At 37.6% G+C, this 27,517-nt stretch overlaps 2 protein-coding genes across 8 annotated transcripts in view; one reads left to right on the top strand and one right to left on the bottom strand.

Annotated features, from left to right (window-relative positions):
* The window catches only part of LOC105836759 (protein spire homolog 1), a 325,078-nt gene that overhangs the window by 241,069 nt on the left and 56,492 nt on the right, over positions 1–27,517 (top strand). The window lies entirely within an intron of this gene.
* On the bottom strand, positions 7,475–10,461 carry LOC118645005. Its single transcript, XM_036285181.1, has one exon. The coding sequence runs from the start codon at positions 10,442–10,444 to the stop codon at positions 8,471–8,473; it is 1,974 nt and encodes a 657-aa protein (XP_036141074.1). The 5' UTR covers positions 10,445–10,461; the 3' UTR covers positions 7,475–8,470.

The raw sequence follows: 27,517 nt of genomic DNA, 5'->3' as shown, positions 1-27,517 counted from the left end.
AATATTCAAAAATTAGCAAAAAATACATGGAGATATTTATAGTTGTTGAAATATAAATTAATAGCATTTTATTTAGTAGTTAACAATTCATCTTTGTTAAATTTTAATTAATAATAATTAATTTAATAAAAGATTTAAGGACTAGCAAGTTGGATATTAGATAATATAAACTTATATGTATCATCTGTCTCTCAAGTTGATCTTTTATAATTAAAAATCGTAGTTTCCACTTAAGTGCTTTCATGTTCCATGATGATTATCTTAACAAAAAATACTTTTGATGATTTGTCATTGCCTTTTGAAAAGTGGTAACTAATTAAAAGAGAGAGCCAGTAAAAAGTGACGATTTTTGTCCATCAACCGGTGTCTAAAATTTATGTAGATTATTGTTATAGTGTTCTGCAGAATACAAAATTTTTTTTTTTAATCTAAAAACCGATGAACCGAGGAATTTGACGAAATTTAATAAAACCAGATACAAAATATTGTTACGTCCAGCGGATTCCACGATTTCCCTTCGTCAAAGATTAAATAAGATTACAAAAGAAATTCCGTTTCAAGGAAATCTCCGATAATTTTTTCATGCGCCTAGGATTAATCTGTTAGAATTGTGACGATAAACATGGATGAACGAAACGATCAAGTTGATAATTTCGACTCCTTTTGAATATCGAGTCAACAAACAAATTCTGACCGTAAAAATACAAAGACGAACTTATGTTTGTAGCAAGGTTTTACGTTTTCTCTTAAAAAATGAGTAATAAAGAATCCAAACATTAGTAAAAAATAAATGACCGTTTCCTTCATCTGCAAACTATACCGTAGCACGTCTAGGACGATAAAGAATTTGTTATCTTTTTAAGCTTAAAAGGAAGGTAGACCAACGCGATAGGTTGGATTCTTTTGATGAAATTAAAGGAATGTCGAAGGAGACAGGGAGACTTCCGAGAAATTACTCAACGTATGATTGATCAAAAAAGAATAATTCCTCTAATAGGAAAACCTAGGATTCACACATTGCATAATCCTGTTGTAATTGTAAAGAGTCCTATTAATAAAAATCTTTGAACCACTTACATCTTAATCCTTCCTAGATAGATAAATATTAAATTCTTAAGACCAGCAGTAGTATATAGAAGTTTATAGTAGGATAATAATATCATTAATATTAGTAACATTAGTATGGCAGCAGTGTAATATAACATTATATTAGTATACCAGCCTTAGTGTACTATAATAGCATTAGTATAGTTGAAGTGTAGGAAAACAGTAGAGCCAATAGTAAGAAAATGTAGCAATAGCTACATGGAAGTAGAAATTAAAAAATGACAGAAATAGTCTCAACCTCGGCATCAATCTGAGTTTCCATTCCTCAGTATAATTAGGCAGAATTAGTGCGTGAATAAAGTTTAGTGCCGTCTTATCCGGTCAAGAAATCTACTCAATTTAGACAGATTTGTAAATCAGTAATGAGTAAGTCTTACGATTACAGAAATCTTTTTTTTTTTATTTATTCCTTTCCGTTCTTAATTCTTTAAAAGACGCGCTCCTATTTATAAATAATTTCCTCCTATTTTCAACAAACGAAGACTGTAATTGAGTCTCTCCTTCCTCTTCTTTAACAACCAAGGACTCTAATCGAATCCCTTCGACTCGAATCGAACTTCGAGCATCTCTCCCCCCCTCTCCCTCTCTCTCCCCCCTCCCCTCTCTCTCTCTCTCACCCCTCTCCCTCTCTCTCTCCCCCTCTCTCTTTTTTTCTTCTAGATAGCAAGTCAAGGACATTCTTTCTTGACATCCTCCCTTCGTCGTGAGTACCACTCTGACTTTTTTTGAGGCATTTTTTTGCAATTTTTCGAGCTGGATATTTGTTGGTTTTTGTGGAATCTATTGCTTGGTCTATCGCATTATCTATCAATAGGTTTGTTCACTTACCGGGCTTTTCGACTTGTAAAACTCGACAGGGTGGTGGAGGGGGGAGGGTGCGTTGGATTGTTCGTTCGCGACGACATAGGGGTTGCCATTCTCGCTTCCTCGCCCGTGCATTATTCTACTTAGCCTGAGTATATATTTTTGCGGATCTCTCTACTGAAAGGTCGACTTTTCCTGCTTGCGATTATTTATCGCCCTCCAAAACTGGGGCACTTTTTATTGTTTCAGGCCGATTAGAAAAGGCTACATCTCTCCTTTACCGCAGCTATTATTATTGGAGACTTCAATTCTGACCTTAGTCGTTCCACTTATGACTTTGAACATCTACTCGAATTCTACTTTAGCAACCGTCTGTTCATTGTTTCCTATGGCAATACCCATCATAGGTACCATCATGGATACCCATCGTCCTTTTCTCATATCTGCATTGATCATTGTTTCCTCAGTGATCAATTCCTATTCCTGTCTCATCGCCAGTTTTCTCTCTCCTTCCTCTCGATGCACGACTTGATTGAGGTCACTTCGAGCTCTTTGTTCATCGCGTATCTCCTCGCACTTTCACTAACCGTCATTACTCTAACTTCAACTCTGAACTATTCTGTGCCTCTCTTTTCTCCTTTAATTGGTCCTTCATTGGGCGGGAAGCGTTCCAGATGCGCACAGTAATAAACGGACACAGCAGGCTGAGTGAAACGGACACAGTAACAAACGGACTTACCACACGGGTTTGTGGTGGATGCGGGAAGGGAGGCCGGAGGCCCCCATTGCACCCTCTCGCGCGCGCGCGCGCGTGTGTGTGTGTGTGTGTGTGTGTGTGTGTGTATGCGCGCGCGCGCAAAGCATTCTCTGCACCACATGGGTTTGCAACTGTGTCCATTTCGCATTGTGTCCATTTCGCACTGTGTCCGTTTCACACTGTGTTCGTTTCGCACTGTGTCCGTTTCTCTCAGTCTGCTGTGTCCGTTTATTACTATGCGCATCTGGGACTCATTCGTCGGGTGTTCCGTTTCACATGATGATGTTACGTCCAGCCTTAAGAAATTTAGTCTGTTTCGGGTACGAAGGTAAGGCAAGGAAGAACGCAACAACTTATAGAATTTCCGTAGGCACACAATAAGAGAGGGTAGGTGCCTAGGGTCGAACGCACTTTTTACAACGCAGAATATGGGTCAGCGTGCTCTTTCAAGCCCGTTATAACCCTGTTTCTGTGTCATGCGCTCGTGGTCCAAGTTTTGAGTCAGTGAATTGAATCACTTTAACTCGGGATTGGACCTGGTGCAATCTTTGATCGGGGATTAGAGATCCGGGGGTGGTTTTTTGAAATTAAATACTTAACAAAAATTATTTAAACTACATATAAAGAATTTATTTGACGTTTTGGTACATTCAAATTAGCGCTGAACTTATGTTTATAAAACAAATACTATTAATTCTGCCGGTACAATATTGGGTGGATTTGTATGAATACGGAAATAATTTTAATGCTGATTGACATAATTAGAAATAAGAAACTTAATATTAAAATAAAAAAGGTGACAGATTAATAAGTTGAGTGGATAGGGCAACATACATAATAATAATTTTGTATAAATCAGTTAAAATAATTTGAAAGATCGGCTAACATAATTGAAAATTAAATATAATAATAATAATAATTCAAAAATCTCGCTAACATAATTGGAAATTAAATATAATAATTTAGATATTATAATTACAAATCATTTTTAAAGTCGGCTAAAAGCTAATACGATTATCTTTTCTTTCCTAAATCGGGAGGAGATTAATATGTCATTGTAATTCTTCTATTGTAGCGTATGAAGGGGGAAAGAAATTATAAAAAAAATCGGCGGGGATACCAACAGGATCGAAAAAGTAAGGTGTGAATACTAAGATAGGATCGTTAGGAGCGAGGGCGGGTAGTATATCTAAGAGGACTTCCGGATCAATTGCTTCCGGATTGATTGTAAGGTCTCGGAAAAGGTGGAGAAAAGGATCTAATTTGAGAGGGAACTGTTCTAAAATTTCTAACAAGGAAGTTTGGGTGCCGTCGTAATAGTAATACCTGGGACGGGGAGGTAGGAGGGGGAATTCGGCTATAAACTCAAGGGATGGTGTGGGTGAGGGTGGCGGAGGAACCTCCTCTGGTTCTGGAGAACTGATAGGGGAATAGTGAGGTGAGGGAGGAGGAGGTGAAGAAAATTGCTTATTGTTATAATCCGAGACCGCGGGGTAATTATGAATATTGTGGTCGCTATTTTCAGATGTTTGGACTACGGCCGCCTCTGAATCCGCGCACCGGAACTGTCGGTCGGACTCTCGAGCGACGGCCTCTGAATCCGCGCACCGGAACGCCCGGCCGGACTCTCGAGCAACAGGCTCTGAATCCGCGCACCGGAACGCTCGGTCGGACTCTCGAATGACCGTCTCTGAATCCGCGCACCGGGTCAGTCGGTCGGACTCTCGAAGGGCCGGGTCGAACTCTTCGTTTCCCGCCGAAGATGAACAGCCCTCTGAACGCGAAGTGAGGGTGGAAGGGTCCGGATAAGCGCGAGCCCGCCTGATCGCCCGTCTCCGTTTTCTTTTTAAGTTCGACCGATTGCGGTGGAAGAAACTATTGTCCACTACAATTTTAAGGTTGACTTTATATAGCAAAAATCGGGATCTAGTAAAAATTTTGTGTCTAGAGACTTACTACTTGTTGAAATGTTTCCTCTGAGGTAATCCAAAATCCCGGTGTCAGGGTACTCGGGTGGTTGTCTGTTGCTCGGAACAAGTCAGTCCGTCAGGGCTTGTGGAACAGGTGAGTGATAGGCCTCACTGGAGTACACAAGTGCACTCACTTCACTTGCGGAACGTTCTTTTTGTTCGGCACTTAGTTTCGTTCCGACTCACACTCAACCAATCGCGAAAAATCTTAGTTCACAGTTTTACGCGACGAAAATTCTCGGACTCGCACTCAATCGAAAGTTAAAAGCGGAAAAAGCTGCTCGCGGTCTTTGGGATCGTGATTTTATACTCAATTTCCCGAAGGGAAGGGTTGAGGTGTAGGCGGTGGCATTCTTGGATTGGTGGGCCCTTTCAAAACCACCAAATTTGGAGCTTGTCTACTGGGAACTCGCGAAATTATTATTTTGTAGAGACGATCAGCTATTGGCTCATCTCTTCTCGTCTCCGCCCGATTTGGTTTCGGTTTTGAGTGTAGGAGAGGGATGTTTATAATTTTTACTCCTCTTATCTTTAGGTCGCTTAAACAAACAAGCAAGCAAAAAAAAAAGGGTCTTCCTGTAGGATTTTAGTGAGAATATACTTTTATTGATTGAGCGCGGACAGCGTTTTTGCTGTGAATAATAAATTTTTATAGTTTCCGGCGGTTCCTTGTTTGAAGATTTTAATTTTTATTGAATTTCAATATTTCCCTTTTTCTTTGCTTAGCGTCGGGTACCGATCCAGGGCATTGTCAGAGTAACGTTCGGTAATAAAGTTATTATTTATTCTTCCTTTTTTTTTTCTAGACTCGGCATTGCCCCAGACTTCCCGACGGAATTAAATTATATCTAACGGTCGCTCTCAAAATAGCTTACAGATGGGGAACTATGCATTTGTTTGATGTATTTATTATTCCTCAAACAATAAAATTTTAAATTGTCGCTATATCTCACGAACTTGTGCGTGACGATAGAGCGATCCTCTGCAAACATCTCTTGCTCTCGGCGACCGTTAGAATACGATTTCTCTTACTTAATTATTATCTTTACAAGGACAACGAGAAGAAAAACGTTAAGTCCACCGGACGTAACACCCCCCGCCTTAGACAAATGTTGGGGGCGCATGAACTCAACATTTGCAGACATCATGCAATAGTATACGGTTTTTACTTCTCGTTAGACTTATACGAAAAGATTATTTATGCTTATATAATCATGAGCTTAACTCTACTCTAGTAGACCAAGGTTGCGACGTGCCTTAGTTTTTTTTTTTGTAGTGTAGTGTGCTTAGAGACTTCTTCCGTTTTCATTCATACGATTAATAAAAGTAAATTACCGCTAAAATCACGTAGGTGTCGACTATATCCCTTTTTAATTTGAAGTACTTCCTCTCGTGCTTTCTTTTTTTTTTTTTTTTCGTTGGCTGGCCCCCTGAGAAGGTTTCCTTTTTTTTTTCTCCCCTTTTTTTTGTGAAAGATTCTCGCTGCATTTTCAAGCCTTTGGTCTACATCAACACATAATAAACGCAACTTGTGCGTAAATTCATAGCTCCTTAGAATGTGACATATTTTGTCTCAATGAAAGAGCAGAAGAAAAAGGGGTGTGTTTCTTTTTTAGGGCTGGTTGAAAGACCATGTCCAAAAGGCCTACTTATTTTGTTTAGATCAGGGGGTGGGTTAATAAAGTGACAATGGATTTTTCTGGAGAGAGCAGGAACAACAACTGCTTATTTGATTATGAATAGTTGCAATTATTATTGCTGAAAAGACGAAGTAGTTTCGTCGGGATCATCTCCGTAGTTAAACACCTAGGTGATTTATTTATTCTTGATACGATAAACATAAAGGTTATCGATAATTATAATATATATATATATTTATATATATATATATATATATTTTTTTTTTTTTTTTTTTTTTTTTTTACTTATTTATTACTCAAGCAGAAGTGCAGGCAGGAAAAGGCCTCTTAGCACGGTGGGAGAAAATTACATTTGTTGGAATAAATTTTATCCTAATTTAAAATGTGATAAAGGTGTAACTAATTAAATCTTATTTATGGTATTCTTAAATTTTAACTTTATTAACTAGAGTGTTACATTTACGATTTGATGGATGTTAACATATTCTAGAAGAAAAAAAATAAAAGGTCTTCCTCACGCATTATTTTACAAATAGTTTTATTGTATAGTTTTGAGCGTCACTTACTCTATTACTTAAAGAACTATAATTAGTTTAAAATAACGATCTATCTTAAGAATATGCGGAAGAATTTCTTTGCAAACATAATTATTATATTAATGACATGGTTTAGTGTTTTAAGAAGATGGTAACCTTTTATTTGTTGTTTTAATTATAGTTGATACTTAACTTATCTTTAATTATTGGGACATTTTTGTTGTGTTATTTTTACTTATTATTGTCTACAAAATTGGAGGAAAAATTCCTGAGTTTGGGCGAAGTTAGGTTAGGTTAAATAATTCGTGCTTGCACGTTTTAACTAATGGAACTACATGAATATGTTTTAATAATAAAAAAAAAATAATATATATATATATTTTCTCTCCCTTTTATTTTTGTGAGTAACCTTAACCTCCTTCCTTAGCCTCCCAATCTCAGAATTATTACTCATTGCTTAGATTTAGAGAAAAAATATAACGTGTACGCATTCTCTTCCCCTTATAACTACCTTTGATTACAATTTTTCCTTATATTACTTAATTACTAACCCTATAATTAATACACACATTGTGTTTTTTTTTTTTTTTTTTTGTTTTTTTTTTTTATATAATTTTTCCTTATATTACTTAGTTACTAATCTTATAATTAATACACACATTTTTTTTTTTTATTATAATATTCCCGGTACTCCTGGGGTGATGATTTCATCGGCGTGCTGAGCACAGCCGAGTTGAATGAGAAGCTGCTTGATGCTGCGCTCCTCGTCATCAGTTTCTCGCTTGAGTTCAAGCGAGATAACTGCAGCGTGATCTTCAATGGGTTGGAGGATTCGCATCCATCCTTCCCGTTTCTCCATAATCAATCGAGACATTTCCCGGGCCTTACGTGACCATCTGGTCCCGGTCCCGGCAGGTTGTACGTGCGCCAGGGTGCAAGGGATGGCTTGCCATCTCTTTTCCCTAAACCGTTCTTCTAGCGTATACAGATCGAATATACGCCGACGCACGACACGTCCCCAGTCTCGGAGTGCGACAGTTGCCAGCTCTCCCTCCTCTATCTTTGTGATGACGCCTCTCTGCCATCTCTTTCTTTCCTGCACTGCGACAAATGTTCCTACAAAGGCGTGATGGGGCCAAAGACGTAGAAATCTACCCTTCCTTGTCATTCGGCCCGATAGATCGTCGATTAACTCCTCAAGGCCCTCTTTTGCGTGCTCAATTTGCACCCAAATAAGTGTGGGAGAATCCACCTTGAGGACCCGCACTTTCAGGGAGCTTCGTGTAAGGTAGTTGGTGTCGATGGGTTTGATTTCAGTTTCCATTTCTAAAAGCAGGGAGATTTATGTATCTTAATGTATGTTTGATACTGTCTCATTTTGCGTACTGCTACAATAAGAGTATAGGGTCTAAAACCCTCTTTGCAAGAAAAATAAATCTACATGTCGTAGCATGTGAAAAGTGATAGGGTATCTACACGTCGCAGCGTGTGACTGAATAAGTTGTTGAGTTAAGAGTTAAATCATTATAGCATTGATAATTTATAAATTTTATTTGTGTATTTATTTATTTGTTTATTCTGTAATTTTCTTCTTATTATTATTATTAACACTATTAATATTAATTTTAATTTATATTTGCCCCTTTTTATTTAATTTTAATCTTTCAATTCGAGTGTATAGGTTGCTGTCTCTCTTGTAGGGAGGAGCGGGTAAGTATGTCCTGCTTCCACTGTATTTTTCTCGCTGTCTTGTCGTTCATTATCCCTTTCTTCAGGCATCGGAGCCGAGGGTTCATTTTTCTTCTGTTTCTTTTTGGCCAAGAGTAATAAAAGATGGGTTAAAGAGTCCCATACAGCTCCCAGCAGGTATACAGACCATCCGTATACTGTATGTAAGGCGTACCCGTGTACGAGTGTATCTAATAGTAATTTAAATGCTCTTATAAATAGGTAGATTCCCATCATTCCGGCGCTAATGTTTCCAAATATTAAGAATTTTCCCCAGATTTTATTCCATGCTGAGGCCGCGACCCTTTCGATAGAAGCTTCATCGAGAAGATTTGAAATAGATCCGCCGTATAAATGCGTTGACTGTCCCATCACTCCCCTTGCTACTGTGTTGAGTACTGCCGGTCGCTCGGCGGGGAACATTATGTGATCTTTAAGTTCTTCTAAGTCGCTTTGTGAGTATATGCCACTGGTTGCAAGTGCTCCAGGACTTATATATTTCCAGGTAGGTTTGGTCAATGGTTTCATAATCGTCGGCGACAGTGTTTCTACCGGTCTTGGCACAAGTTTATACCAAGCTTCCCCCAGATGGTACATTGGTGGTGCAAATGAGTTACAATTAATTTGCGTACCTTGTCGAAGCAGTATGTGTGTTTGTGGGGTTAAAAAATATGATTGGTTCGTCCATAATACCGGCAGTTGCTCATAGCAATTAGATGTTTGTGCTAGTCTTACCTCGACGGGCACGCATTTTATTATGTGAACTACTTCTCCTGCTTGTAAAGCCATATATCCAGGCCCTTTCATAAAATGAAAAGCAAAAATATCTGGTGACCGTGCGGCAATAGCCAATGCGTTTTGCATCATTCGTCGTTCGAGATTACATTGCTGTAGTAAAATATTTCTGTATAGTTCGTTGACTTGCGTGCGGACGTGCTTTTCCACATAAACAAACTTCGAGTTCATATAAGTGAATATATCCAAATTAATTAAGCGACCATAACTCTTGAAAACTTCAGCCGTAGGGGAGGTTTCGAAAATCATTAACTTCGGGTGTTCTGTTCGTTTCAGCGTATATATTCCACATACTTTATATTCACTTATACTGGTTAGAGCAAAAACAGTTTCTTTTGTGTTTATTGAGTATGCTGTGCGGGGTGAGGTGCTTATGCTGTCAATTATTTTATCTGCATGACCTTCGTATAAAACGCTATAGTCAGATTTGCAGGAATTAATGGGGGCGGGGTCCCAAAATGTGTTACCCCCCTCTATGTCGAAACAGCGTCCGGCGTTAAATTCGCAAGTTATCCCTGATCTGAGTTGGACGCGATTTGTATTTAGCCGAACGCTAGCAAAGTAATCCTGTAACGTAATTTTTACAGTGGCTTGCGCGATGACGTCCGTCCAAGTTCCGTAAGGATCCGAGTACGGTGCTCCGTAGCATACATGATATTCATCGATATGCCCCGCCAACATCACCGGACGGGAAGTAGTTTGATTAGGTTTTAATCCATTGATACGAGTTCCCGAGAGTTCGTAGCTCCCGAATGAGTGCATGTGTTGACACGTCTCGTGCGAAATTTCTTCTATATAAGAATATTTTCCATTTTGTACCTCTATTGTATGAGAGAACATCCCGCATTTCTTGATAGTGCGGTCAATCTCTATCTTACATTGTCTTACTCTAATGGTATTAAAGTCATTGAGTTGTAGTAATTGTACGTAGGTCTTAGTGGTGTCAACTCGCGGGGGTGGAATATCGCATTCTTCGATATGTAATAAGGATAAAGTGGTTAAATTCGTAGAGGCCGATCCGCAATCATATCCTATCAGTCCTTGTACATGTTGCAGGCACGTTATTAATATTAATATTGAAACTAGTCTCTTTAGTCTGGAATGCATCTGAAAGTTCGAGATATTAGTTTTTCGTGAGTTTAATATGAGAGATTCGTAACCGGTTCGGGTGTACTATTCGGCTGTTCTTTTTTATTTTAATTTTTATATTATTTTTATTCATTATTTCCAAAACTTCGTGAGGTCCTGTATATTGATCTCCGAATTTGCCAGGCTTAGGTCCCTTTAACAAAAACACTTGGTCTCCAGGCTTAAAGATTCGAGGGTTTACTTTTTTGTCATAGTATCCCTTTGACCTGTTTTTTGCTTCTACTACGTTTTCACGAGCTTTGGTTTGAATGGAGTGGAGTTGCGTGACAAGATTTATTAGGTAATCGTCATACGTTGCTAGACTATCCTCAGGAAGTAAAAGTTCATTAGACGGGACTCTTGCTATTTTTCCGAACACTAATTCATACGGGGTGTGTTTAGTTGCTTCATGTACGCAGGTATTATAATTAAACATTGCCAAACCGATCCATTTATCCCATTGCTGTCGATCGGTGGCAAACTGTTTTAAGTATTCTCCTAGAGCGTGATGTGATCTTTCTAAAGATCCATTTGACTGAGGGTGAAAGGCTGTTGTTCGAAATTTGCGAATTTTAAATATTTTGGCCACCTTTTTCATTAAATCGCTAATAAAGTTTCTACCTTGATCTGTTAATATCGCTCTAGGTGCGCCTAGCACACAGATAAATCTGTCCACGAAAGCTTCTGCTATTGTTTCTGCAGTCTGATTTAATAGGGGTATACCCATACTATATTTTGTTAATTGGTCTTGTAACGTTAGGATATATTCATTGCCTCTTTCGGTCTTAGGTAGTGGTCCGACAATGTCCATCGCTACTTTATCAAAAGAAGTTCCAGGCGTATCAGTAATAACCATTGGCTGTTTAGTTTTTACGCGAACAAGTTTTTTTAATTGACATTGCAGGCATTGTTGTATATATTGTTGTACGTCTGCTTTCAAATTTTCCCAATAATACTTGTGTTTAATTCGGTGGTAGGTTTTCGTAACGCCTCGGTGCCCTCCCGTAGGCGAGCAATGTATTTCGCCAATTATATTAAAACGGAGATCTTTGGGCGGATATTTTATAAGTCCATTACATATAATTAATTTAGTAGTAGAGTTAATAAATGCTGATCGCAATATTGGCTTAATATCATGCCATGGTACGTTATTGACAAAATTTGTTTTTGCAATGCTTAATGTTTCTAAGTTTAGATTATTGACAATTTTCTGTAAATTTTTTATTACTGTTGTGATCTGTTTTAAGGTCATCGTCGGTCCTTCTTTTTGTCCTTCGCTGATTGGTAGGGCAATATGGTAATATTTTTTATATTTTACGGCTTTTGCTTGGGCTATAGAAAGAGGAATTAAATTTGGAATTTCATTTCTTTCAAATAATTTTTGTGAACCTGAATCTAACGGGTGTCCGTTGATATCGACAAAATACGTGATGTTGTCCTTTCGTAGAAATAATAAATCACGTGCTTCAATTACATTGTTCTTATCAGAAGTTCTTATTTGCAATTTATCTACTGCTTGGTTCTGGTCTTCTTCGACAGATTCGTTATCTTCGTCATCTGTTTCTTTGTTATTTCCATATTCCCTTTTATCTGGCGGGTCAATTTTATCATCTACTTCTATAATGTCGTCTTCATTTTCTCTATTCGTATGTTCAGAAAATCTTTCCTGTTGTAAAATTTTATTTCTCGTTTGACTACGCGTCTGTATTCCACTACCATTAGGAGGGTCATGAATTAATGCTCTTTCTTCGATTTGCTGGCTAGCCGATTCGTTCTGCTCTCGACGTGTAAATGGTATTGAGTCATTGTTTCCGTCGGACTGGTAGCCCTCAGGTAATAGATCATCAACCCTTTCGTCATCTGATAAATACAGTTCAAAGTTCTCGTCTTCCTCCTCGTCGCTTTCTTCTAGCATTTCAGAAATTAATTTTGCATCTTCTAAATTATTCGGGTTGAGAGTTTTGTTATAATTTATTATATTGCAGTTTGACTCGCCGTATTCCGCGGGATTTCTTGACAAAGCATCGGCGTTAACATTCGTTTTGCCCGCTTTATATACTACGTCGTAATCATACTCTGCCAATTTTAATCTCCAACGAAGTATTCGCATGTTTGCATCTTGTGCGTTTTTAAACCATAATAGCGGCTTATGATCTGTAACTAGAGTAAATTTCCTTCCGTATAGATACGGTCGAAAGTGTTTGACACAATATATTATTGCCAAAGCTTCCTTTTCATATGTATCGTATTTTACTTCGTTGTCGGTCAAGGTACGTGACGCATAAGCTATCGGTCGATCTTTGTTTATTTCTCCCTGAGAAAGAATTCCTCCTACTGCTATACCGGATGCATCGGTAGTTAAAATAAATGGTTTAGAAAAATCCGGATATTGCAATACCGGTTCTTCGCATAGCTTTCGTTTTAATGCTTCGAATGATTCTTCCTGAGCGGCTGTCCATTCGAAATGGGTGTCATTTTTTAATAAATTTGTCAACGGCTTAGTTAATTTGGAAAAATTCGAAATAAATCGCCTATAATATCCTGCGAGTCCCAAAAATTGTTTAATGTTTTTCGGTGTTTTTGGTCTAGGAAATAATCTAACAGCTTCTAATTTTTTTGGATCTGGTTTTACTCCATCTTTACTGATTACATGTCCAAGGTATGTAACTTCGTTTTTCAAAAATTCACATTTATCGGGTTGCAATTTTAGATTAGCTTCGCGCAATCGATCTGTTAATAATTTATATTTCCTTTCGTGTTCCTGTAATGAAGTGGCATATATTACGATATCGTCCATATAAACAAATAATTCACGACCTTGTAATCCTGATAATACTATGTCCATCAATCTTTGAAACGTGGCGGGAGCATTCTTTAGTCCAAAAGGCATTCGATTGAATTCATAATGACCGAATGGTGTTGAAAATGCCGTTTTATGACCGTCGGCGGGATCCATCTTTATCTGGTGGAATTCCGATGCTAGATCACACACCGAAAAATATCGTGCTCCGCCTAATTGGTCAAGAATATCGACAATATTAGGCAGTGGATAGGCATCGCCAATTGTTTTTTCATTCAGAGCTCGGAAATCCAAGACCATTCTCCACCGTTTGTTTCCCTTTGAGTCTTCTTTTTTTGGTACGATCCAGACAGGCGTATTATATGGAGACTGTGAAGATTTCACAATCCCTCCTTCTAACAATTCTTCTACCTGCCTATTGATTTCCTCTTTGTGAACTTGTGGAAATCTATATTGCCGTGTGTTAATAGGTCGATCATCGGTTGTGGGTATTTGATGTTGCAGCACATTAGTTGCGGTTAATATTTCTCCAGGAATGTGAAACCTATCTTGGCTATTGGTTATAAGATTTATTATACTATTTTTTTCTTGCGCATTTAAATGTTCCAAGCGCAATGATTCAATAATTGTTGTTAATCTATCCTTTTGTGGTTCGTCAATTACTTCTGTTATGGTAAGGCACTCGCGGGGTTCTGTATCTCGTAATTTCTCAAGGAATCTTTGTGACTGATCTTTAATTAACATAATATTTTCCGACGACGGTTCATATGAATTTGGAGGATTTTCCATATTAAAATTGTAATTTATGAATTCTTCGATCGTAATGTGAGAATTTCCATTACGATTAAAATTTCTTTCGACGGTTACTTCTACTCTTGGTGGTTTTATTCTTTCTTGAAAGGAATAAGAAATGTTTCTTGGTTTTATTAAACGAGAACAATTAGATCGTGATATTAATTCGTTATTTGTTCTTTTACTGGGAATTAGGGAAGCTTGATAATTTCTCTTTTCTATTACATTATAATCATTAGGGGGGGCTTGATGCTCTTCCCCTTTTATAATTTCAAAATTGCTTATAAATTCAAGAGAGGTTTGGTAACTTCCCCCTCCATTGGTTTCTGGATCACCGGACAGTCCGAGGCATGTTTGAAAATCTCCCCCCTCAAGGATTTTTGGATCTCTGGTTAATTCATGAGAGGTTTGGTAACTTCCCTCCTCAAGAATTCTTGGATCCCTGGACAATCCAGGAGAGGTTTGGAAATCTTCATTTCCAAGGGCTTTTTGATCACTACTTAATTCAACAGGGGTTTGGTAACTTCCCCCTTCAACTCGGGAATTTAGGACTTCGGAAGAGGCATAGAAGCCTGATTTTCGTCCCAGAATAGATTCTCCCTTTAATTTGTCTTCCCTTTTTAACTTATGTGCATTTTGATCTTCATTTATTGTATTCCTTTCTTCTTTCGTTATATTCTCATTATTTTCTTGATTGTATTCGTTCTCGTTATCAACATTAATTTGTTTTTCGTATACCGTCATCACTGAAAATTCATCGTTATTAAGTTTCTCATTTTTTAAACTGGGTTGTATCCTTGAATTTTCCTTTGAGCTACTGTGTGTTTCGGTGTTGTCTTTATCGTCGAGAAACAGGTCAGTTAAAGGGTTTAGGCGTAAAGTAGGTACCTGGACTTCGGTTTCTTCGTCCAACGTACTTATAACTTTTATATGCGCCTTTCCCGAGATGACCTCCGCTATAGTTTCTAGCGCATAAATTCCATGCGCTATTTTCGTCTTAGGTATATACCCGATTTTTATTTCAGGATTCTCCACCCTGATATAAAATGACGATTCTGTTCGCGGTGCCGCTATAATTGTTTCAGGTGATGAAAAAGGTATTTTCGCTCCGGATATATCTAAATATCCGCCTGCGTAGTCTATTTTAGAGGAGGTTTGATTGAAGAAGTCGTTGCCTAGTATGCCAGATTGAGAAATTGGAAAGTCGCCTGCCACGCTGTGAAAAGTTATATCTTTTCCAAAAAGTGGCAGGGTAACTTCTCCTAGAGTATAAACTGGGTATTCATTTATACCATTTAATTTTAGGATTGTATTATAGTTCACATTTTTATCTGCAGGTACAAAATTTTCTTTGATTATATTTGGCCCGGACCCGGTATCTAACATAAAAGTTACTTGGGGAGTAGTAGGGGTAAAACCTGCTTGAACGGTAGGCACGCGACTGTTTTTACTAAGGTTTACCGTTACAAGCTGGGCTTTAAATGTATTTTTACCTACTGCCCTTTTTGTGGCGTTGTCGGGTGCGAGTTCCGTTCGGACCCCTGCGGTACACCCGGTTTCGAGGGGCCTACGGAGTTTCCCTGATTATTAGCTTTACGGCGATTATTGCTCGCAATCCGTAGCTCACAGTTTTCTAAGAGATGGCCCTGTTCCTTGCAGTATCGGCAAAACAATGATTCTTTAGGCGTTGCGTTCTGTCCAAATTTAGACCGGCAATCTTTCGCGATATGACCGAAATTATTACATGTATGGCAGACGATCCTTGTTTTATTTTCAGAACTTCGTTGTTCGTTCTGTTTTATCCAGCAGTTATTGGCAGAATGCCCTGATTTATTGCACCATTGACAAGTTACGGAAGGTTTAGGTTGGCTATTAGAATTGTTAGTTCGACAAGATCTAGCGTCGTGGCCAATCTTTGAACATAGTTGACAGGTAACACTATTTCCTTGAATCGTTTTAATGAACTGTCGAGCTTGAGGGTCGCGTAATCGACATTTGTCAGCGCTATGTCCGCGTTTTTTACAAATTTGGCAAATTAAAATTTCAGTTCCTAATGTCTTAAAGCTTTGTGTTTTATTCTGACCTTCGCGCAAATCTGACATAGTGCGGAGCTCTCTCTCTATTCGGAGTGCGTCTTGTACCGTTTCAGCAACGCCTAAATTTCTTGCAATTCTCTGCTCGATTTCCGGTTTCAGACCTCTAATAAAGCATTTACACATATCTTTTTCTAATGATGCCTTCATATCGATGTGCCCGCTTCCCGATGTTTTAAATGCTTCTAGTATTTGTTTTCCGAGAAGTTTCACTCGGTTTCCGTATGTTACCACGTCTTCGTCGGATTTTTGATAAATACTTCCTAACTCCCCTTGTAACTGATAAACATTCTTAGAAGGGCCGTAAACTTGTTTTAAATACGATGTTAACTGAGCTACGGTATCAAAATTTTGATCTTGAATAGTACGGCGTGCTTCGCCAGTTATTTTAGTTCGGATTATTCTGGCAAATTGAGGTTCGGCCTCACTAGGCAACATTGACTTCCCTTCTTCACATCCTTCGATAAAATATGATAACGGAGTGTTTTTCCCATCGAAAAATGGGACGGCCTCGACCGCATATTTCAAGGTCGCAAATGGGTTGGAGTTTGCCATAATAGTATCTAAGCTATGTTTAGTTTCGTATGCTTGTTCGACCGCTTGATTTTCAAAATCGTCGGAATCGGAATCAGGCGGGTTAACGAGAGTTTCGGATCGATCACTCGCGGTCTCGGATTCGTTTAAAGAGAAACTAATTTGTCTTGGTGTAGGTTGGGAGGATACAGAGGGAGTAGAAGTATATAATGTTGGTTTTATAAATCTACGCTTAGGTTTATCCTGATTTACCAAAGCAGTTTTATATAGTTCATCGACTTCAGCCTTATCGGAAGTAGATCTCGTACTCATCCCTTTCAAAGAATGCACCTTTTAAATCCCGGCTGAGCCCCCAAAATTTAAATGTCTGTTACGTCCAGCCTTAAGAAATTTAGTCTGTTTCGGGTACGAAGGTAAGGCAAGGAAGAACGCAACAACTTATAGAATTTCCGTAGGCACACAATAAGAGAGGGTAGGTGCCTAGGGTCGAACGCACTTTTTACAACGCAGAATATGGGTCAGCGTGCTCTTTCAAGCCCGTTATAACCCTGTTTCTGTGTCATGCGCTCGTGGTCCAAGTTTTGAGTCAGTGAATTGAATCACTTTAACTCGGGATTGGACCTGGTGCAATCTTTGATCGGGGATTAGAGATCCGGGGGTGGTTTTTTGAAATTAAATACTTAACAAAAATTATTTAAACTACATATAAAGAATTTATTTGACGTTTTGGTACATTCAAATTAGCGCTGAACTTATGTTTATAAAACAAATACTATTAATTCTGCCGGTACAATATTGGGTGGATTTGTATGAATACGGAAATAATTTTAATGCTGATTGACATAATTAGAAATAAGAAACTTAATATTAAAATAAAAAAGGTGACAGATTAATAAGTTGAGTGGATAGGGCAACATACATAATAATAATTTTGTATAAATCAGTTAAAATAATTTGAAAGATCGGCTAACATAATTGAAAATTAAATATAATAATAATAATAATTCAAAAATCTCGCTAACATAATTGGAAATTAAATATAATAATTTAGATATTATAATTACAAATCATTTTTAAAGTCGGCTAAAAGCTAATACGATTATCTTTTCTTTCCTAAATCGGGAGGAGATTAATATGTCATTGTAATTCTTCTATTGTAGCGTATGAAGGGGGAAAGAAATTATAAAAAAAATCGGCGGGGATACCAACAGGATCGAAAAAGTAAGGTGTGAATACTAAGATAGGATCGTTAGGAGCGAGGGCGGGTAGTATATCTAAGAGGACTTCCGGATCAATTGCTTCCGGATTGATTGTAAGGTCTCGGAAAAGGTGGAGAAAAGGATCTAATTTGAGAGGGAACTGTTCTAAAATTTCTAACAAGGAAGTTTGGGTGCCGTCGTAATAGTAATACCTGGGACGGGGAGGTAGGAGGGGGAATTCGGCTATAAACTCAAGGGATGGTGTGGGTGAGGGTGGCGGAGGAACCTCCTCTGGTTCTGGAGAACTGATAGGGGAATAGTGAGGTGAGGGAGGAGGAGGTGAAGAAAATTGCTTATTGTTATAATCCGAGACCGCGGGGTAATTATGAATATTGTGGTCGCTATTTTCAGATGTTTGGACTACGGCCGCCTCTGAATCCGCGCACCGGAACTGTCGGTCGGACTCTCGAGCGACGGCCTCTGAATCCGCGCACCGGAACGCCCGGCCGGACTCTCGAGCAACAGGCTCTGAATCCGCGCACCGGAACGCTCGGTCGGACTCTCGAATGACCGTCTCTGAATCCGCGCACCGGGTCAGTCGGTCGGACTCTCGAAGGGCCGGGTCGAACTCTTCGTTTCCCGCCGAAGATGAACAGCCCTCTGAACGCGAAGTGAGGGTGGAAGGGTCCGGATAAGCGCGAGCCCGCCTGATCGCCCGTCTCCGTTTTCTTTTTAAGTTCGACCGATTGCGGTGGAAGAAACTATTGTCCACTACAATTTTAAGGTTGACTTTATATAGCAAAAATCGGGATCTAGTAAAAATTTTGTGTCTAGAGACTTACTACTTGTTGAAATGTTTCCTCTGAGGTAATCCAAAATCCCGGTGTCAGGGTACTCGGGTGGTTGTCTGTTGCTCGGAACAAGTCAGTCCGTCAGGGCTTGTGGAACAGGTGAGTGATAGGCCTCACTGGAGTACACAAGTGCACTCACTTCACTTGCGGAACGTTCTTTTTGTTCGGCACTTAGTTTCGTTCCGACTCACACTCAACCAATCGCGAAAAATCTTAGTTCACAGTTTTACGCGACGAAAATTCTCGGACTCGCACTCAATCGAAAGTTAAAAGCGGAAAAAGCTGCTCGCGGTCTTTGGGATCGTGATTTTATACTCAATTTCCCGAAGGGAAGGGTTGAGGTGTAGGCGGTGGCATTCTTGGATTGGTGGGCCCTTTCAAAACCACCAAATTTGGAGCTTGTCTACTGGGAACTCGCGAAATTATTATTTTGTAGAGACGATCAGCTATTGGCTCATCTCTTCTCGTCTCCGCCCGATTTGGTTTCGGTTTTGAGTGTAGGAGAGGGATGTTTATAATTTTTACTCCTCTTATCTTTAGGTCGCTTAAACAAACAAGCAAGCAAAAAAAAAAGGGTCTTCCTGTAGGATTTTAGTGAGAATATACTTTTATTGATTGAGCGCGGACAGCGTTTTTGCTGTGAATAATAAATTTTTATAGTTTCCGGCGGTTCCTTGTTTGAAGATTTTAATTTTTATTGAATTTCAATATTTCCCTTTTTCTTTGCTTAGCGTCGGGTACCGATCCAGGGCATTGTCAGAGTAACGTTCGGTAATAAAGTTATTATTTATTCTTCCTTTTTTTTTTCTAGACTCGGCATTGCCCCAGACTTCCCGACGGAATTAAATTATATCTAACGGTCGCTCTCAAAATAGCTTACAGATGGGGAACTATGCATTTGTTTGATGTATTTATTATTCCTCAAACAATAAAATTTTAAATTGTCGCTATATCTCACGAACTTGTGCGTGACGATAGAGCGATCCTCTGCAAACATCTCTTGCTCTCGGCGACCGTTAGAATACGATTTCTCTTACTTAATTATTATCTTTACAAGGACAACGAGAAGAAAAACGTTAAGTCCACCGGACGTAACAATGAAAAAATTCTAACCTTTTTGCGCCTTTTACTGCACGGAATTTACTCGCCCCTCTCCACACGGTCAGAACCAGAAGACCCCCCGCACCTTGGTTCAACCACATCATCCGATCGCTCATGCGGAGGCATGATGCACTATGTAGAGCGCACACACACGCACGTGCGCGCACGCTCCATCAATTTCTTCACTATGCGTTCTACCGTGCCTTCCCAGGTAGCAAGGTGACGTTAATACGACGTCAATAATTCGTCATTTAAGGTCGCAGACGTCATGTTACCAAATTAAGACGTAATAGTAACGTCATTTTTTGACCTATTAATTACGTCAGTCATTTATCCATCCTACAACGTATTTCCGACGTCATATTCTTGACTAATTAATAACGTCAGTTAATTGATCATTTTACGACATATTAATAAGGTTTTATTAGTGACTAATTACTGACGTTAACAATAATTGACGATTTGACCTCAAATAACGAATTATTGAGGTGGACGACACTTTGCTACTTATAATTATTAATCATTAATGATTGGTTAATAAACAACATTATTAAAATTAATATAATATTTTATATAATTAATACTATTAATATTTTAGAATCATCCCAGACAGCACATAATATTTATGATAAATATTATTAATATTTATTAATATTTATTTTTTCAAAATATTATATACATATTTTATATATACGAAGAAAAAAATCTTTATTCAACATATTAAAATATAGACTACATATTTTATATAATATTTATGGTAAATAAAAGATCAAAATTTGTATAAGTAATATTTTGTAAATATTTATAAATATTTCATAAATATTTTTATAATATTTATGATTAATCTTTATGATTTGTCAAATCTGAGACCACAAAAATATTTATAAAATATTTAGATAAATATTTATAAAATATTTATAAAAGCTGGCAAAAGTTGGACAGCAAGCAATTACAGTTTGCCGTTTCAACTAACATTAACAGAAACACGACAAAAATCGAGTAGACTTTGCGTCACAATGTGCCCTCAAAAATGCAGCAAAAGTACAACAAAACTTAAAGACATTAACAAAACAAAAATCAGACATTGTGTGTTGATACAATATACCACTAAAAATTAAATAAAAAAACAGATATGTCATGATGTCACATTAAATTAATAAAATGTAGCTAGAAATTTGACATATTTGCTATCACGCTGCGATACCAGAAACTTGGCGAAAATACAGCACGATGTATCACATGAAGTACTGACAGCAAAAATGCAGCAGAAATCGAGCAGAGCCTGCCGTCATGACATGACGGCGAAAACGCGGCAGGTATAGACCGCGAGTTTGCTACATCAGATGTGTGATGACTTCTGCACACAAGACGCGGCAAAGCGGCATCGCGGTGGCCAATCACCGTCTTGCTTTTCTGATAATACATATATGTATTTAATAAAAAAGCAAGACGGTGATTGGCCACCGCGATGCCGCTTTGCCGCGTCCTGTGTGCAGGAGCCATGAATCCTCTATAATAGATGATTTTAGTGAGTGGGCGGTAGTAAGGTTGATCGCCCGACGTGTCTCCCGTCGAATCCCACACTTCCCGGACCTGATCCTCCCAGAAGTCTTCTCAAAGATTTCCACCTTCATATAAAAAAAAGTTCAAATTGGACGGTTCTTGCATGTGATATCATCTTGGGTTTAATTAACTCTCTGCAGTCAGTCGAAAATGCCACATTTAAATTTAAGTATATAATTGTGGGCGTGTTGTTCGCTCGCAGTTAATTTGTACGCAGAGGGATATGGTGCGTGAAGAGAAATACACTGGTTTCCCTTTAAATAAATAATTTATTCTGTATGTATATCTTATTTGTACAGAGTCTTTGTGTTTGTAATTTGTTTGGTGGCCCTGACAAGGGCCGATAGTGCTGGTCTCCCGCGGTCTCCACGCTATTGGTGGTTGTGTCTTTGTCACTCGTACTCCACTGGCGTTGTTATTTTCGTCCAGGGATAGTGTGGACGTTATCTCCGGAACCTTGTCCGCAGCTCTCCTCTGCTTGGAAGATCGTTTTTCCTTCCGCTTGGCAGCGTGTTTCTTCCTGCGAAGGCGTCCTGTCGGCTTGTCACGGGTTTGGCTGGTTCCCGTTGGCGTCTTGGCCTGATCCGTGCTGCTGCCTGCGTGTTGCGTACCGTGGTCTCTTGTCGCTGGTAGGGCGATGGTCTGCGTCGCTCGATTCTCCCAGGCCGTGTCCTCCGTCTGGGTACCTCGGGTGCTGGTCTCCCTTGCCAGGCTTTCTAACAAGTCCGGTAGCAGGTACCTGGGTGAAGTATAGCGCCAAATCCGTGGGTCGTCGGCGGCCAATAAATATAGTACCCTCGGCGGTCTGGTCCTCCGTAATGGTGAGATCACAGCAACTGCGGGGTCCCACGGCTGCTCCTTGGTAGCCAGCGTGCTCTCTAACGTTGTATACGAGAGATGGTAATATCTTCGTATCAGCCAAAAAAGAGACTTGAGTGCGAGTACGCAAAGAGTGATTCGTCCGTCTTCCCGTGCTCCTTATAAAGCCCAGAAGTCGTCATCTTACTCTTGAGATAAGATGGCCTCTGGTGGCGTCCGCGCGCACTTCACTTTTCTTACAGTCGGAATTCTTACTGTGTCAGACGGGTTGCGCGGCTGTTAGGCGTTTTTGGAAATCCTTACAGCGTCGGACGGGTTGCGCGGCTGTTAGGCGCTTAGTGTGGTGACTATCGGTTTATGTCGCCACAATAATCATAAATATATAATTCGTAATGTATATGTAAATTAAATATCATCAAATTTATAAAATTATATAATGTAAATTAAATGTAATAATAATATTAATAAACATATGTACGTTGCATACATTAATTATTTATTTTACTAATTAAAAATTATTAATAATACGTCATATCGTGTTAAATTTTTGCTATATTTTTCCGATTACTTGTGACGACAGCTTGGTGCTCGATTTCTGCTATGTTTTTGCCGTCACAATCGATAAAGCAAATCGCGTTCTATATCTGCTGCGTTTTCGCCGGCATGTCATGACGGCAGGCTCTGCTCGATTTCTGCTGCATTTTTGCTGTCAGTACTTCATGTGACACATCGTGCTGTATCTTCGCCGCGTTTCTGGTGTCGCAACGTGATAGCATTTCATGCTTCGTTTTTGCTGTCCTTCTGCGTTTAGAGTTTAATTTGTCAGATTGTGTTCGATATTTAGTATGAATTTGCTGTCATGTTATGGTAGCAGATGATATTCGATTTTTGCTGTATTTCTATCAATATTTTCTGTTGATAATCTATGCTGTTAGAAACTAAGCTTAATGAGGAAGCAGCAGATTGAAATCTGCTGCGATATCATGCTCGAGTTTGCTGGCATATTGCCGGCAAGCTGCTAGCATTTTGCTTGCTGGGTATATACGAAAAAAAAAAATCTTTATTCAACATATTGAAATATAAATTAAATATTTTATATAATATTTATGATAAATAAAAGATAAAGATTTGTATAAGTAATATTTTGTAAATATTTATAAATATTTCATAAATATTTTTATATTTATGATAAATCTTTATGATTTGTCAAATCTAAGACCACAAAAATATTTATAAAATATTTGGATAAATATTTATAAAATATTTAAATAAATATTATAAATATTTTATAAATATTTTATAAATATTGCGTTTTGTCTGAGGTATAATTTAGCTTTATCAAAAGAACAGAGCAAAAACATATTTCTATAAGTTATTCTACATGTTATTTTGCATATGTAAAAATCAGGAAAAAAACTGTAAATTTATATTTATTTATAAAAATATTAGTTAACTACAAGTTTCATGTTTCTCGCATCTATTGAACTGATCTATAACAAATATGTATTCATGATCATCAAGTGGATCATCACAAAGGGCTAAGTAGCGTACGATCTTCGAAGTCAAGCAACGTCGACGGCGGTTCAGAGTTAGATGGGTGACCGCGAAAGTTAGGCAATTCCAAACGTGACTATGGTGTGGTGGATCGTGATGCTTGTTGAGAAACAACGTAGATTTTTTTTTACATTATAATTATGTTATTTTGATATTTTCATAATGCAAGTACTGCATATATAGGACATATACCCGAAATATTTTCTAAAACGTCAAAATAACGGCTTTTACTACCTGGGATAGTCATAAAAATGACGTTAAAATGTCGTCTTTATTAAATGTAACCTAAAAACCTATATTTTTTCATAAAAATAACAATAAAATACCGTCAAATGTACGATACTAGCTTCTTGAAAATGACGTCAATAATATGAAAATAATGACGTATTTTTGACGTCAATATATGACGTCGTTAAGATGAGACAAATGTACGTCAGTTTTACGACATTTAGACGTCATTTTATCTCGACATTATGACGTCTGGTTCGTCATAAAATGACCAAAAAATGCCGTCAATTAGACGTCACCTTGCTACCTAGGTTATTGCGCGGATCTTTTCTAGAGTCGCTAATTTTTTTTATATTAGTTTTTTCAGCGCTTTCTTGCATCAGTTCTTTTTAGAGCTTCTTTGTATCAGTTCTTTTCAGAACTTTGCATCAGTTCTTTTCAGAGCTTCTTTGGATCAGTTCTTTTCAAGGCTATTTCATCAGCCTCAAATTGCAAACATGGCATTTAGAAATTGTATAAAGTGCTTTATCTGTATATAATGCATCAATACCTCGGATTATGGTACGATTAGGTGGCGAAAATAACAACGCTCTCGGACAAGACATTGCTATAAACAAATGTGATCAAGTTGGTAGACCTCCAATTGATATTACTAACGAAACTCGTATATGCAATTACTGCAATATTACGATACTCAAAGAGATTCAAATGCTAGAAGATGATCCACAATGTATGCGACTAACTAAACGTGTTATCTCAAACTTTCTCGCAAGTCTTGTGTGTAATGCGCGTCATAGTATACATAGGTTGTTATTAAAATGCAGGATCGACATTTTTCTAAAGAAAAATATTTACGTAGCCGAAAATCACTTATGTGATAATAATCATTTGAATGAAATGGATTTGCTATCTGATATTTTACTTCTAGGATTTGAAATATATTAATAAACATACATATTTAAAGGACAACAGTTCCAATGTTTCTGCAAGGTCTTTGCAAACAAGCTATCTATCTTTCATGGCATAGATTTGATAACGAAAACTGCTTTACGGAAAATGAGTTCAAAGTTATATCTCCTATAAACAAACAACAGTTTGCAGAGTTGTTCACTTATTGTGATTCAGTACCATGCAGAGACAGATATCATCAGACAAGTAAGAAAGATCTATTATACTTTATATATATATATTTATAAGTTTAGACAAGGTCTATGTAATGACCTTTTATGTCTTACGTTTCAATACAGTTCCAGACAGGTTACTAGTCTTACAATATCTACAGTGAAGCAATCATTAATGACAAGATTTGTCGTTGAGAATATTGGGTTTCAAGCGACAACAAGGCAACAGTTTATAGATAGGCACGTTATCGATTTTTCAAATAGACTTTATAATTTTGATCCACAAAACAGAAAAGTTATTGTTTATACTGACTGTACGTATTTAAATATTGAAAACAGTTCTTTAAAGGCTTTAAAGCCTTACGTCAATCCTACTGTCAACATAAGTCAAAACATTTACTTAAACCATCTATGCTCGTAGCATCTGATGTTTATATTTTGAACATTCAAAGATCTTACTTCTCAAATGCAACTAACAATGATGCTTATATATTATTAAACGAATTCAACGGAGATGTAGATGGAATGCAAACTTGGTTCGAAAAAGGAGACGTTTTCATAGTTGACCGAGGATATGGAGATGCTGTTTCAACGTTTCAGAGGATAGGGATCAATGTGAGAATGCCACCACTCTTAAAACCAGGGCCAAATCAATTCTTATCTGAGGAACCAAATGAGGCCCATATAGTCACAAAAACAAGATGGATTGTAGCAGCTCGAAACGGTCAAATGAAAAGTATTTTTAAGTTTTTCTCTCAGTTTATCAAAACGTCACACATCCCGAACTTGAACGATTTTCTCTGCATTTGTGGCGCTATAATTAATAGATATCCACTTATTAGAATGGAAGGAGCGGACGTGGGGATGGCCGAACAAATGCTTGCAAAAAATCAGGAAGTGAACGTTGTTCAAGCCAGAGTAGAAGTAGAACATCTTACGCGCAGACAGTCACAATGGGTCGCTCTAACTCCGGAACATGTACCACTATTTCCTCAAATAATCTTTCATTATTTACGAAGTTTAACATTTGAAACATATCAAGCATATCTGTTGCCATCTTACATCCAAGATACTCTCTTAAGAGCTGACCTAGAGAATGAGTACGAGAATTTTGTCATGGAAATTGATCAAAACAGCAATGAAGCAGAGTTTATTAAAGTAAGAGTCTATTCAAGATTTAGAAATGCGACCAGCTATTACAGGATAGTGTTTGATGAAAAGTATGTTTTCGATGACAACGAAAATAAACAGGATTCAGTGTTGGGTTACTACTGTATCTGTAAAGCAGGTGTCAGAACTCTAGGCACGTGCGCATTCATAGCTTGTATTGTATGGTATATGGGCTATGCTCGCCATGAAAATAATAATACCCGTCAATTACATTATTATAAAGTGCATTAAATGTTTAAAACATATATATATATATATATATATATATATATATATGTGTGTGTGTGTATAGTCAGAACAATAACTTCGTCCAAATTTATATATATATATATATATATATATATATATATATATAGATTTTGACGAAGTTATTGTTAACTTGGAAGCTTAATAATGTAACACATACACACACACGCACGCACGCACACACACACACACACACACACACACACACACACAAACACATTAATGGTGTTGCGTAACCTAGACAGCAATCTAATCTCAAAAAGCCATTTTTCCACCTTGACCATACGTATCTCAAAAACTGGCAATTTTTTAACTTTGTGACTTTTGATCAGCATGGTAAGAACTAATTTTTCTGAAAATTTCGGACGATTCGACGGAAATTTAATTTCTATCAAAGTGTGTGCGGGGTCCTTTGTTTTTTGTTATTTAGAAATTTGTTTCTGGTAACCTGAAATTCTTACTATACTATCTAAAAATGATTAAACTTAATTATGACGCGAAATTAAGTATTTCTATATAAGTAATCACTATTTCATATTTTTTTCTTATTCGCTCTACTTCTAGCTTTAATTTGTGTCATCAAACTTTCAATTTCATCCATTGGTTTGTGAGTTATGATTTAAAAAAAACAAGTGATAATGTGTAAAGTAACAATTTGTCAACAAATAGTTGTTATAAAAAAGTATTTAAACAAATAATTTTCAAATTACATTTACGTAAATTTTTAGTCGAAGGTATAAAGTGTTATAAAATAATAGTGTTATAAAAATTTTTGTGAATTTTTTTAAAGTTTAGAGTAATGAAAACGCACTGGACAAAATACCCTGATTGGAGGAATTAAGGTGCAGAAAAAATGTTGGAAAGATTATATTATAGGAACAATTATATTATAGAATTAAAATGGAAAATTCTTTCTGTTTCCCTTTCTCCGCTCATCACACACTTGTATATCTGTAAAATTATTTATATATTCTGTCACGA

The sequence above is a fragment of the Monomorium pharaonis genome, chromosome 4 (genome assembly GCF_013373865.1).
Source record: "Monomorium pharaonis isolate MP-MQ-018 chromosome 4, ASM1337386v2, whole genome shotgun sequence".
Taxonomy (NCBI): domain Eukaryota; kingdom Metazoa; phylum Arthropoda; class Insecta; order Hymenoptera; family Formicidae; genus Monomorium; species Monomorium pharaonis.
This window is presented reverse-complemented; position numbering and strand designations above follow the sequence as displayed.